Genomic DNA, 14,435 nt, shown 5'->3' with positions numbered 1-14,435 from the left:
ATCACCGTACATGTATTCGTCAAATTGAACATAAAATTTTCAGGTGACCATATGATCTATGAGCCTCACATATGTATTTTGAATACTTAATTCATTACCAGTCTGAAATAACAGAATTTAATTAATGATTGAAGTAAATTACTTAATTAGATTCAGATAAATATTTTGCCCATAATTTGGAACTTTTTAAATTTACTTTCTCAACGACATATTATTTTAGTACAAAGCGTTTTTGATGAATTTATCAAAATGTGCAAACTGATTTTAGTACTTGGTGGGAAAAAAACCCATTGAAAATACAACCCGATTAATTTGTCAAAGCCTATCTCTCTCTCTCTCTCCCCCCCCCCCCCCCACACACACACACTCTCACTCTCACATTTTTTAAAAATAGACCTAGATGGCAAAGTTATGTTAAAACATAGTTTATTATGATAGTTTGAAATTTGTTCTTGTACTAAACAGTTTTACGTGTGAACATCTTATTTTCTACATTCACATTGGGTTTGCGTCACCCATTATCATATTTATAGATATCACCTCTCGGCACACCTCGGCCGATTCATACTAGCAACGGAATCAGCAAAGGTTTGTCGAATGAGATTATTTAGCACATGTATGCTGACGATGCAGTGTGGTCAGTTAAAATCATTTGTGTTTAATTGGATTATATGGATTATATTTCATGAATTCGTTGTCACGACCTATGACATTCGGTAAGTACAAGATTTAGTATAGATTGCATAAAAATAAATAAATGCAAATGGTTAAGTTGAAGTTCAAAAAGGGTCAAAGATCATCGCATGCCACAGTCGACAAATTTCACATTGTCAAGTTATCTCCCGTTGCGGACATTCAGTATATACAGGCGCAGATCCAGAATTTTTTTTTTTTTTCAGAAAGGGGGGGGGGGGGGTGTCACACCTCAGTCAAAAAAATCAGCCCAAGATTTCCTGAGAAGCAAATAAAAAATAATAATAAAAACAATGATGGTGGAGTCCCTGTTTTCTAAGGGGAAGGATGTCCAAAGTCATATTTATTCTCTACAATACATAGTCTTATTTAAATAACTGCTAATTCCAGGGGGGGGGGGGTGTCTGATCTCCCTAGCCACTGACTCCCTGTACCTGAAATGACAATTGATCTAATGACTCCATAATAGTAGAAAAAATTTTCATTTGACTATATATACATATTTTGTTTCCTATGTTTATGTATGTCTGTCCACAGAAACTTTAACCTTGCCCATAAGTTTTAAGTGGATTGGGCTATACACATGGCTTCAATATTTCATAGGTAAGTTTCTTTTGGCAAAACCTTTTAATGGGTACCACCAATTTTGACCTCTTGATCTCTTGACCTTGGAGTTTGACCCACTTTTACAAGAAAAATACCTTAAACTTGGCTCAAGTTTTGAACAGGTGGTGCTAGGACTTTCATGCTCTAACATGTGTAATCATTGTGAACTTTCAACAGGTATAATTATTTTTGACCTAGACCTTAGAGTTGAACCCAATTTAACTTTAACCTTGGCAATAACTTTTGAACAGGTGAGGAAGTTCTAGGGATTTCTCTCTTTTTTCACATGTGTATTCCTTGTGACAAGACTTTCCCTTTGATACCAACAATTTTGACCCTTTGACCTTGACCTTGGAGTTTGACTTACATTTGAGAAACTTCAACCTTTGCCAAAAGCTGCCATAACAGTTGCTGTCACAACAAACAAACAAATTACTAAAAAAAACACAGTATACATGTACATATTTTATATTCAACAGATATACATCTGGTCATATCTCTAGTTCTCCCTTGATATAAATTTTAAAAAATAATTATGATAAGAGTTGAAAAGGTTGTGCATATTAAAATATACTAAGCTCTGCGGATGAATTAGATATACCAATTTAGATATACCAGTTTAGCTTAATTTTGCTACCCAAAGCACATTGATTAACTACCGGTATTTATAAGCATACTGTTTTCTGAAATGTACTGATTTCTGTTGTCCATCCGTTTGTCTGCAAACTTTTCACATTAACTTCTTACGAACCACTGGGCCAATTTCAACCAATTTACATTTAAATATGCAGGGGACTTTTTCCAACATAAATCTTCTTCTCAAGAACAGCAAAGACATTTATTGTCCCCCATTTTCGCTAAGGTAGGGTACATTAAATCTCATTTGTTTGTCAATCTGCCCATCTGTCACAATAAATTTAACCTTGCAATTGGTCATCATGGTCGTATATTTTGAATGAGAAGAGACAGGACTTTTATATTAAACATGTGTATTAGTATTAAATGGGACAATACCATTCTAAATACACTATGATTTTTATTACCCATGACCTTGAAGTTTGACCTAATTTCATAAACAAATTAATTGCTTTGAATTAATCATTTTGAAAGATAATTGAGAGGGCATTCATATTACCTGTGATAAGACCTTTCCAAATGTATCATGACTTTTTGACTCTGTGACCTTGACCTTGAAGTTTAACTTAGTTTTCATTAATGTTGTATTTCCTTTTCATTGAGAAGAGATTCGACTTTCACATTTCAAGTGAACATTACCCATAACAAGATGTTTCCCAACATGCTATGATTTTTTACCCCTTGACCTTGATGTTTTAACAAAATTTCAAAAGAGTGAACTCTCCCAAAAGAGGATAAGACCACTGTTTAAAACGAAAAAGGAGTTTAGGGAAGACTGGGCTTTTTCCATAAAAAACGTCATTTTTCGACCCTCATTTGACCCCCCGGGCAAAATCAAAATTCTGAAACCTAACTGCACATCTACATGACCCCACCAACCATCTCCCAAAAGATGATTAGGCTGCTGAATAAAATGTAAGAGGAGTTCAGGGAAGATGGGGCTTTTAGCATAAAAAAACGTCATTTTTCGACCCCCATTTGACCCCCCGGGGCAAAATCAAAATTCACAAACCTTACTACACATCTGCATGACCCCACCAACCATCTCCCAAAAGATGATTAGCCTGCTGAGTAAAATGTAAGAGGAGTTCAGGGAAGAAGGGTTTTTTTGCATTAAAAAAGTCATTTTTCAACACCCATTTGACCCCCCAGGGCAAAATCAAAATTCCGAAACCTTACTGCACATCTACATGACACCACCAACCATCTCCCAAAAGATGATTAGGCTCCTGAGTAAAATGTAAGAGGAGTTCAGGGAAGACGGGGCTTTTTGCATAAAAAAACATCATTTTTCGACCCCCATTTGACCCCCTGCGGCAAAATCAAAATTCCAAAACCTTACTGCACATCTACATGACCCCACCAACCATCTTCCAAAAGATGATTAGGCTGCTGAATAAAATGTAAGAGGAGTTCAGGGAAGACGGAGCTTTTTGCTTAAAAAACGTCATTTTTCGACCCCCATTTGACCCCCTGGGGCAAAATCAAAATTCCGAAAGCTTACTGCACATCTACATGACCCCACCAAACATCTCCCAAAAGCTGGTTAGGCTGCTGAGTAAAATGTAGAAGGAGTTCAGGGAAGACGGGGCTTTTTGCATAAAAAACGTCATTTTTCGACCCCCATTTGACCCCCTGGGGCAAAATCAAAATTCCAAAACCTTACTGCACATCTACATGACCCCACCAACCATCTCCCAAAAGATGTTTAAGCTACTGTGTAAAATGTAGGAGGAGTTCAGGGAAGAAAAGTGTGACAGACGGACGGACGGACGGACATGAGTAACAACAATATACCCGAACTTTCTTTAGAAAGTGCGGGTATAATTAAAACTGTCGTTAGGAACTGTTTGCTTAAACACTACATTAAACTAGATGCTGTCATGAGACAGTAATACCCGCACTAAGGTGTTTGCCTCTAAATGCACACTCCTCTAAAATTAGGCTTTACCAAAGAAAAAGTCAATATAATTTAATAATTTACATAATAGCTAGGGCCTCCATGTATTCATCAAATTGAGCATAATATTCACAAGTGAACATGTGACCCATGGGCCTCGATCTTATAGGTACATGTATTTCATATTCATAATTCATTACCAGTCTGAAATTAAACAACAGAATTCAATTAATGATGTAAATTAGGTTTGAAACAAGGGGGGGGGGGGTAAATTTTTGGCCCATAATTGGAACTTTTTAAATCTATTTTCTCATATAGATCAACAACAAATATTATTCAAATTAGTTTAAAGCGTTTTTGATTATTTTTTCCAAAATGTACAAACTTTTTTATACTTGATTAGGCAGAAACACCTTGAAAGCTGCCATATACCATGTATACCCAATCAATTTAGTCAACCCCCACCCTTCTCCCATCAACACACACACACGCAAACACACCCTATTTTCCTGTTTTTGGAAATAGGCCTAGATGGCAAAGTTAAGATAAAACATCTTTTGAAATAATAATTTTAAATTTGTTCTTATACTGTAAATGTATATGAAGACCTGCATCACATTGGGCTTGCGTCACGTACCTAACTTAAGTACTAGTTTTACCATAATCATTTTTAGATAGCACTGCACGTGCAGTACTAGGCCTAGTGTTGTGTACACATCATTGCATGTATGTCAGTTGGAATTATTTTGTGTTTAATTGGATTATATTTCATGAAGTTGGAGCTATGGCAGTCGGTAAGTACACGTTTTGGTATAGATTTGGGTAAAATAGTCTGAAATGCAACTGGTTAGGTTAAAGTTTAAAGGATCAAAGGTCATCCGATGCTGCAATGAGACGAATTTCACATTCTAAAGAGTTATCGCCCGTTATCGACGTTACATTCAGTTACAAAAAACAGAATTTTTTTCTGAGAGGGAGGGGGGACTTCCAGACCAGAATTTCCTGAGAAGCAAATAAAAGGAGAAGTTATGGTGGTGTTTGTTTTCTAGGGTGGAGGGCATCCAAAGTCTTTTTTATATTATAGTCCTGCAAATTCGGGGGGGGGGGGGGGGGGGTCTCAAGATACACTTCCAGTCCCTGTAAACAGTAATGGCAAATGATCATGTGACTCCTAAATAGTGGGAAACTTTTTCCATTTGACAATACATAATTTTGCGCTTTTTGTGTTATTATGTTATGTAAATTTAATGGTGTATAAAGGTTTTGAACCCCCTGGAGGTCATCCTCACTCTCCTAATGATTCTAACTGGAAATGTTCACAATATGACTGCATTAAATGAAATAAAAGTGCATCAATGATAAGATTGCTTGACATTTCATTCATCAACCTATCCTCCTAGAATTAGGAATGAAAATCATTCAAAGAGATGGACCACATTAAAGTATTTGTATATAGGCTATTAACATATTTTTTTAAAAATGTAAAACAAGCAGTAGTTTGCATACATGTCATGAATATAAACAGGGGTCTGGGATGGGGTGAGGGGAAGGATCGAGTTCCTGTCTCTTTACGTCTTAATGGTTGAAAACTCCTAAAATGAATGTTAACCTCAAATCCGACTTGTCCTCATTATTTTTCAAGTGGGGGTGTCTCCATTTGAGTGAAAAATTCCTGAGAGGGATGTTTAACAACAAACAAACAATTAAATGACATAAAAACACAATATTGATTTGCGTTAAGAAATATGCAGGGGATTTTTTCCATCATCAATCTTCTTCTCAAGAACAGCAAGGGCATTATTTTCACAATTGTCCCCCGTTTTGGGGGAAAGGGAAAAACATAAAGTAAACCGTGAACATTAAAATCTTATTTGTCTGTCAGTCTGGCCATCTTTGACAGTATGTGCATCTGTCACAATAAATTTAACCTTGATCATAACTTTTGAATAATATGAGATAGGGCTTTCATATTTCACATGTACATTACCACAAAACTTTCTAAATGTACTATGATTTTTTAACCCAAGTGAGACCTTGACCTCAAAATTTTACCTACTTTCCAAAAAATAACATTTTAAATTAATCATTTTGAAAGAGAAAAGATATGGCATTTAAATTATACATGTATATTACATCTGAAAAGACTTTTCTAAATATATCATGACTTTTGACTTTCTTGACCTAGAAGTTTAACCTACTTTTCAAAAATATTATATTATATATTTATATATATATATATATAACTTTTGATTGAAAAGAGATGGGTCTTTCATATGTGACATGTACTTTACCTGCAACAAAATATTTCGAGCATGCGATGATTTCCCCCCTTTGACCTAATTTTCATAAAGTGACATATGATAGGGATGCATATTTGATACACAATCTGCCATAAATTATGGCATCCCATTCACTTAAACACAGAAAGCAAAGGACCACAATTCTTTGAATTTGCATGTATAATCTTGATATGGAAACATCCTCATATAATGTATATTCAATTTTTTTATGCTACGCCATGATTAGGAATACATGTATTAGTTTTTGTCATGTCCGTCCTCCACCCTTCCATCTGTCTTTCCATCGAGCTCAAAGAAATTACTTTCTAGATATTTTATCAAAGTTCATATATGCTGATGCATATACTGATGTAAACTATCCAACTGTGGCAATATTTTTTATGCCCCCGGATCAATAGATCCCGGGCATATATTGTTTTTGTCCTGTCTGTTTGTCTGTTTGTCTATTTATCTGTTTGTCTGTTTGTCTTTTTGTCTGTTTGTCTGTTGTCAACTTTAACCTTGGCCATAAGTTTTGAACAATAAGAGATAGAGACTTCATTTTTGGTATTCATACTCCACTATTAAAGTCCTTTCAAATGACATCAAGGTCAATGACCTTGTGACCTTGACTGTGACCTATATGCTAAAAATAGCTTTTTCCACTGTTTGTCATAACTTTTTAACCATAGGAGATAGGAACTTGATATTTGGTATGCATACTCCTCTAATAAAGCCCTTTCAGTTGAAAACAAGGTCAATGATCTTGTGACCTTGACTGTGACCTATATGCTAAAGTAGCATTTTGACCAAAAAAATAGCTTTTTACACTTTTTGCCATAACTTTTGAACCATAGGAGATAGGAACCTCATATTTGGGAAGCATACTCCACTGATTAAGTTCTTTCAAATGACACCATGGTCAATGACCTTGTGACCTTGACCTTGACCTAGATGCTAAAAATAGCTTTTTACACTTTTTGCCATAACTTTTTAACCATAGGAGATAGGAACTTCATATTTAGGATGCATACTCCACTGATTAAATTCTTTCAAATGACACCATGGTCAATGACCTTGACTGTGACCTATATGCTAAAAATAGCTTTTTACACTTTTGGCCATAACTTAAACCATAGTAGATAGGGACTTCATATTTGGGATGCATACTCCACTGATTAAGTTCTTTCATATGACACCACGGTCAGTGACCTTGTGACCTTGACTGTGACCAATATGCTAAAAATAGATTTTTTGAACTTTGTTTCCGCCGGGCACATAGTGTTTCACAAACACATCTTGTTTACCTTTACTTTCCTTTGACCTTTACTTAACTTTTCTTAAAATTAGTGTTTAGCTTTATTTTAGAGAAACCATAATGATTCAAGTTGTGTAATGAAACTTCACATGATGATACATACTGATGTAAGCAATTAAAGCTTTACAATGCTTCACTCTTTTTTACCTTGACATTTCCTGTGATCTTGACCTCACTGTCTTAGACTAGATCAGTTTTGAATAAACAGTTCAAGATATATTAATCAAACTTCATATGCTAATACATACTGATGAGAGCTATTATTGCATTAACTTATTTTGACCTTGAATTTTCTTTTGACCTTGACCTCACTTTTTAAAATATGTGTTTATCTAAGTTTCAAATAAACCATTAATTATATTTTTATCAAAATTCATATGATAATAGTAAATTCACACTGATGTAAGCTTTTTAGCTAGAACAACATTTTGACCACAACCTTTCCTTTGACTTCTCTTTTCTTAAAACAAAGTGTTAAGCTCAGTTTCATTAAATCATTCAAGATATTTTTATCAAACATAATAAGCTAATATGTATTAGTGAGAGCTATTCAGCTGCATCAAAAACTTCATCTTGCACATTCCTGTGACCTTGACCTCCCTCCTCTTTAATATGTATTTTGCTTAGTTTTAAGAAATAATTTAAGACATTTTTATGTTTAACATGCACTTATACATAATTTGATGAGAATTTATTATCTATATCCAATTTATTTATATTTTAGTTTCAATTCTGAAAAAAAACTGTTTAAGATATTTTCATCAAACTTTATACACAAATACAAATTTTAGTTTTTAGTTTTTAGCTCATCTGAGCCGAAGGCTCAAGTGAGCTTTTCTGATCATATTTTGTCCGGCATCCGTCTGTCTGTCTAGCTGTCTGTAAACTTTTCACATTTTCGACTTCTTCTCAAGAACCACTGGGCCATTTCAACCAAACTTGCCACAAAGCATCCTTGGGTGAAGGGGATTCAAGTTTTTTCAAATGAAGGGCCATGCCCTCATTCAAGGGGTGATAATTGGGAATTAATGAAAATTTGGTGGCATGTTTTAAAAATCTTCTTCTCAAGAACCACTGTGCCTGGAAAGATGAAACTTATGGGTTAACATCCTCAGGTAGTGAATATTCAAATGTGTTCAAATCATGACCCCCGGGGGGTAGGGCAGGGCCAAAATGGCCGACCAAAGTTTTATATAGAAAAATATTGGAAAATTCTTTAAAAATCTTCGTCTCAAGAACCACTGTGCCAGGAAAGATGAAACTTATGGAGTAACATCCTCAGATAGTGTAGATTTAAGTTTGTTCAAATCATGACCCCCGGGGGTAGGGCAGGGCCAAAATGGCTGACCAAAGTTTTACATAGAAATATATAGGAAAATTCTTTAAAAATCTTCTTCTCAAGAATAACAAAGCCATAATTCATCAAATTTATATGGAAGCATCCTCAGGTAGTGAAGATTCAAGTTTGTTCAAATCATGACCCTGGGGGTAGGGCGGGGCCAAAAAGGCCGACCAAAGTTTTACATAGAAATTTATGGGAAAATTCTTTAAAAATCTTTTTCTCAAGAATGACAAATTCATAATTCATCATATTTATATGGAAGCATCTTCAGGTAGTGTAGATTCAAATTTGTACAAATCATGACCCCAGGGGGTAGGGCGGGGCCAAAATGGCCGACCAAAGTTTTACATAGAAATATATGGGAAAATTCTTTGAAGAAAAGCAAATCCATGATTGATCATGGGATTACTTTTGGATTTTAACTTTTCAATAATAAACCAATTTCTACTTTTTCTTAGCTTCAGTACTCAGGTGAGTGATGTGGCCCATGGGCCTCTTGTTTAATGTACCATTAGTAATACACATCTGGCGGGACATTCATGTCCTATAGACATATTTCTATTTTTTCAAATCATCACCTCAGGCTAGGGTCAGGCCACAATTAGGGATCAAAGTTTTATTTAGGAATAAAAGGAAACACATCTTTAAAGTTCTTCTTTTCAGGAACACCAAGAGCATGATTAATATGGAAATATTCTCAAGAGGTGTAGATTCAAGTTTGTACAAATCATGACCACCAGGGTTAGGGAGGTGCCAAGATAATAGAAAAATATTGTAAGAATTTTGATAAGATGGACAATGACCAAATACTAATATGGTTAATGACCAATGAAAATGTTGAAATTCTTACTCAAAATTTGTAAAATGATTCAGAACAATGGAATCTGATTTCTGAAGAATTGTATCTTTTTGCATTACATTTCATTACAAGTTATTTACCAGGATCCTTTATACCCCAGGCTGTCTTGGCTACCTGGAGTCAAGACTGACAGTCTGTATTGTCATACTGTTGAATAGGCACCGTCCCTTGGTGCCCCAAGTAGTCGGGCCAACAAATTAAGTTTTCCTCCTGCAAGCTGTCTTAGTTGCTTGGGGTACAAGACCGAGCAAGCTGGATTTTTTTTTTTTTAAGTTTCGTTTTATCCAGACTGCTCAATAGGCATCGTCCCTTGGTACCTTATGCTACCAGGCCAACAAAATATATACTTTTTTTAATTCTATCAATTAATAATATGATTACATGTACTGTTTGCTATTATCCGTCTGATCATTGTAGTATAAAGTAGCTTGTTTTTCTTTTCCGTGATATTGTATGCTGTGTGCAGTTGAATCTAATTTATGTAATCTTTACATAGCCACGGCTTTCCAGTATAAATCAATTACATTAGTTTATTTCCCTCATTTACTTCATCCTCTAAAACCATATTAGACTTCCAGAGTGAGGTGTTCATCTTTATGTCGCGGGTTCGAATCCACAACGGAACATGTACATTCCATTTTTTATTTGAGATGCAAACAATATATATGTTTTTTGTTTTTTTTTAAATGTCCTTTTTTCTATTGCTCTGATGAATAGCATACAACATAAATGAATGAATGATGCCTTGTGCAACATCTTTATAATTTAGTGAAATAATTTACACACCCCCCCCCCCCAATGTAAACATAACTTATGAAGCTTATAGGTTCTTTGGATATTGGTGACATTAGTCAGGCAAGCTTTTTGAAAAGCTGTTACTTGTAAGATAATTAAGATTAAATAAATGAAGGATATGACGATATAACGAACAGTATTCAATATCTAAGTCCATAAAACAATACAAAACAAGAGAAGAGCAAACACGGACCTCCGAAACATTAGAGGTGGGATTGGGTGCCATGGAGGAGTGAGCATCCCCTTTAAAAAGTTGGCAAAAAAGATGGGACAAAAAAAAGACACAAGTTTGTAGTTGTAGATGCATCATGCAATAATAATTCACACAATAAAGCACGTAGCTCAGAAAAAACAATTACAAAAACACAATGCTTAATTATAATACCAATAGAAAGAAAGTAACTCTATATTACAGTATTCTTTTCAAACTTGTTTTCAAAGTTAATAAAATCTCATTTATTTTACTTATTTCTATTGACGGTAGTTACAAAAATTGATGTCAGATATATCCAAAGCAATTGCCCAGGAACGCACAACTCTGGACCCAGAATCAGCTTTATTTCTTTGTACTAGCTGCCCTAAATATATTCTGGAAGATAAAGAAGAGAAATTGAAACTTACTCACACAATACTCCACAAAATTCAAACATGCTGGCCAATGGTTGTGGAAAATCAAATTATGTTCAGCGAGGATATAAGAGAGGTTGGTTTCTTCTTGATTTCAGAAATTTTAATTTTGTATTACTTTTGTGTAATGTGTCTCATAGGCGCTTGGGTCAAGGATACTGTATTTTTTCTATATAATGTATTGTCGAGGAAATTCGAACTATACTCGTAACAATTTTTTTCAGTGTGCAGTGTTAATTTTCAGTTTTTTGTAAACCTTTCTGCTTCATATACACTAGAATGTCACGGAAATTCGATTTTATGCACGCTTTAAAAACGTTGTTTTTTAGTATACAGTGGGATATGTCATTTATGATGTGTCTACATGTAACAGAATTAAAGACCAAAATCTACCATGAACATTCTGCAGATCAAAAGCATTATTATTGTTTAGTTTTGATTTTTCTTTCTAAATTTTAGATTTAAATTAGCTTATAACATGGCTTTGACATGTATTTTTGGTCCTAGTGTTCGTTAATTTTTGTTTTATGCCTATAGGCCTCTATCTATACTTGTATTTAGCGTAAGAGTAATTTTATATTATATTTAGCGCTTTATAAAGTGTTTTTATCTGTTTGATTATAAAATAATTAGCCCTTTTACAGATGTGAGTGAAAGTGGAAGCTCTGTTATAACCTATTATATAGTAAAAAAAAAAATTAATTTTTAGATGAAAATCAACTCTTCTTGTGTGGTAAAACTTCAAAATAGGGTCAAAGATTTCTTGTTAAACGCTGAACGTCTTCTTTTGGAGGAACACTGCATGTACGTAGACATTCGTGGTAACTTAATTAAAAATTATTTTTAATGCATTTTACGGAAAACAGTGTAAAATGTTAATCAAACAATTTGTCAAATTTTAAATTAATTCGGTATTTAGTTATGTTAACATACTATACGGTCAAATTTAGAAAAAGAAGAATTAAACTGCATTCCACGGAAACGAAATGGGTAAATAATCTGCATTTTTAGCACATTTTTGTTTGGAAAAACTAAATAATGTGTTCCTTTTTTTGAAAGGTGGTTAATATGCTTGTTAGAAAGCACAACTGCATATATCAAATTTGGAAAGAAATGGACATCTAAGGATGACCACGATAGCATTGATGATAGCATCCGTAAATCACTTGTTATTGTGCATTCTTATCTACAAGATCATCTAGGATCAAAAGATTCCGATACAATAAGGGAAATAAATTGCATTAAAGAGAAATACGAAAAGAAATTGGAAGAATGTATAAACAAGAACACTGAAAAGGACGAACTTACCTCTGGGGATGTCAAACAATTGTATAAAAGCGTTGGATCTAATATCAAAAAGTGCCTCAAGAAATGGGAGATGGAAATAAAATATTTGCTAAAACGGATGATGAGAAAAATTGAGCAAGAACATTTATACGGAAAATTTCATCCAACAGACAACAGTTCCGGAAGCTCCTTGAACATAAGTGAAAAGCTTATTTTTCCCCTGACGGTTTTATTTCTTTGGCCTGTTGGATTAGGTGTTGCTGCTTTTGCTGTCTTTGAATATGTAAAATCAATAGTGGAGAATGACAGTATTTCAAAGAAAACCCTCATCAGTAAGGTTGTAAAAAGAATGGACGACAATATCAATGCCAAGTTAAACGAGATCGTACATGAATTAGGACGACAGAAAGATGATCTTATGAATATGATAAGCCAAAACAAGAAAAGAAGCGTTAGATCATCGATTGTACCATCAAATTGCACGAAAGTATTTGAACAATTTAACGAAATCACAAAAAAACTTTGGAATTTATATTTTGATTCAATCATGAAAAATGACTTCCTTCCATCTGATATTCAACTAGGAGAAAAACTACTAGAAAACGTATTTGCTGCAACAATTAGATCCGGAAACAACAGTGGAAAAGAAATGGCTGTTAAGAAAATTGAAATAAAATTCTTAGTAAATTCATCAAGCGAGGAAGTTGCCTTACCGTGTGATTCCTCAATATTTCGAGAAATATACCTATTAAAGTGAGAGCTTTTTTTTCAAGATAATGTTATTCTTTTTATAACGATAACTTTAATTTCAACTTTCATGTATTTAACATTAAGGTTCATAAACCCTCTGCTCACTCATATAAGATTTTGCTTGAACCTTAATGATTTTCCAAAAGAAATGTTTTTTATAAGTAAAATACAAACAATTATAGCATAGCTTGCGGGGCAAAATTCGACTTCAACTTTGGAAATCTATAAAGAAATAATAGACATTTATGTCATTAAGAGTTATCTCTCTTATCAGAGTATCAATGAACCTTAAGTATTCATTCTATCTTTATCAGATTTGACACTAGTTTTGATACAGGTTTGGTTAAACTATACTGTTATTTTTTTTTTTTCAATATTTTACCATGATACAAAAATGGCCTTTAACTAAAGTCAGAAACAATGTCTTAAGCCGATATTGTGAAAGAACCCCATGTATCTCATTTTTTCTACATGTGCGTATTTGTTTAACAAATATAAATAGATTAAATACTCATGTTTCAAATATGTGTAGAAACTTGAACCTGTTTATGATCTTAAGAGACACTTGTTATATTGTAGGCACTTATCAATGAAGAAAGAAGATGAAGATTATCCGTACTTTGTGCATTACGATGGGTCTGCGGTGTGCAAGGAAGAAAATACGCTACAATTTGTAATAAAAAAGTACAAATGTAGTCTGGAAATAGTTTTGGATGAGTCAAATCTGATAGACGAAAAAACGAAATTGCAATATGCATTAGAAGCCGCCCGAGGCCTTCGATTTCTGCACAATAATGAAGTTATACATGGAGCTGTGAAACTTTCGAGTTTTTTGGTATGTTGAACATTTTAATTATTTTGTATTCCCTCTCCCGACCGAATGCCAAAAAACAGCCCAACCTGAGCCTTTTTAATCCTTCAGTTATTCATATTAATAACTACATTTATATCTGCTTTAGGTTGATGAAAACAACCATGTTGTGATATTTGAAATGGGACATTCAAACCATGTTGGTTCTCTCCGGACAAATTTCCCCCACGAGTCTCTGACATATTTGGCTCCAGAACTTCGAGATCCCTCTGCAGTCTTTTTACCCACGAAATCCTCTGATATCTTTTCATTTGGGCTGTTGCTATGGGAATTGTATAATAGGAAACCTATTGAAGATAATTTATTTGTTGAGAAGTTAAAAGAAACTGAAGGTGATATAGTCGATTTAATCAGAGCATGTGTACATAGAAATCCTGAGGTTCGACCTACCATATCTCAAGTTGTATCCAAACTATACATAATTACTCAATCACTCCCAGAGCAGAATGGAGAAAGAAAAAGAAAAGAATAG

General features: G+C 34.1%; 1 protein-coding gene across 1 annotated transcript; it reads left to right on the top strand.

Annotated features, from left to right (window-relative positions):
* Positions 1-12,041: 12,041 nt before the first annotated feature.
* LOC134270150 (probable serine/threonine-protein kinase DDB_G0271682) lies at positions 12,042-14,435 on the top strand. Its single transcript, XM_062752325.1, has 4 exons — positions 12,042-12,045; positions 12,135-12,384; positions 13,672-13,927; positions 14,052-14,435. Exons 1-4 carry the CDS (start codon positions 12,042-12,044, stop codon positions 14,433-14,435), a joined length of 894 nt encoding a protein of 297 aa, XP_062608309.1.

This window comes from Saccostrea cucullata, unplaced genomic scaffold (genome assembly GCF_032062105.1).
Source record: "Saccostrea cucullata isolate Sc308-1 unplaced genomic scaffold, CSIRO_AGI_Scuc_v1 ctg1190, whole genome shotgun sequence".
NCBI classification, from domain to species: Eukaryota; Metazoa; Mollusca; class Bivalvia; order Ostreida; family Ostreidae; genus Saccostrea; species Saccostrea cuccullata.
The sequence above is the reverse complement of the archived record's forward strand: the minus strand, read 5'-3'. Positions and strand labels throughout refer to the sequence as shown.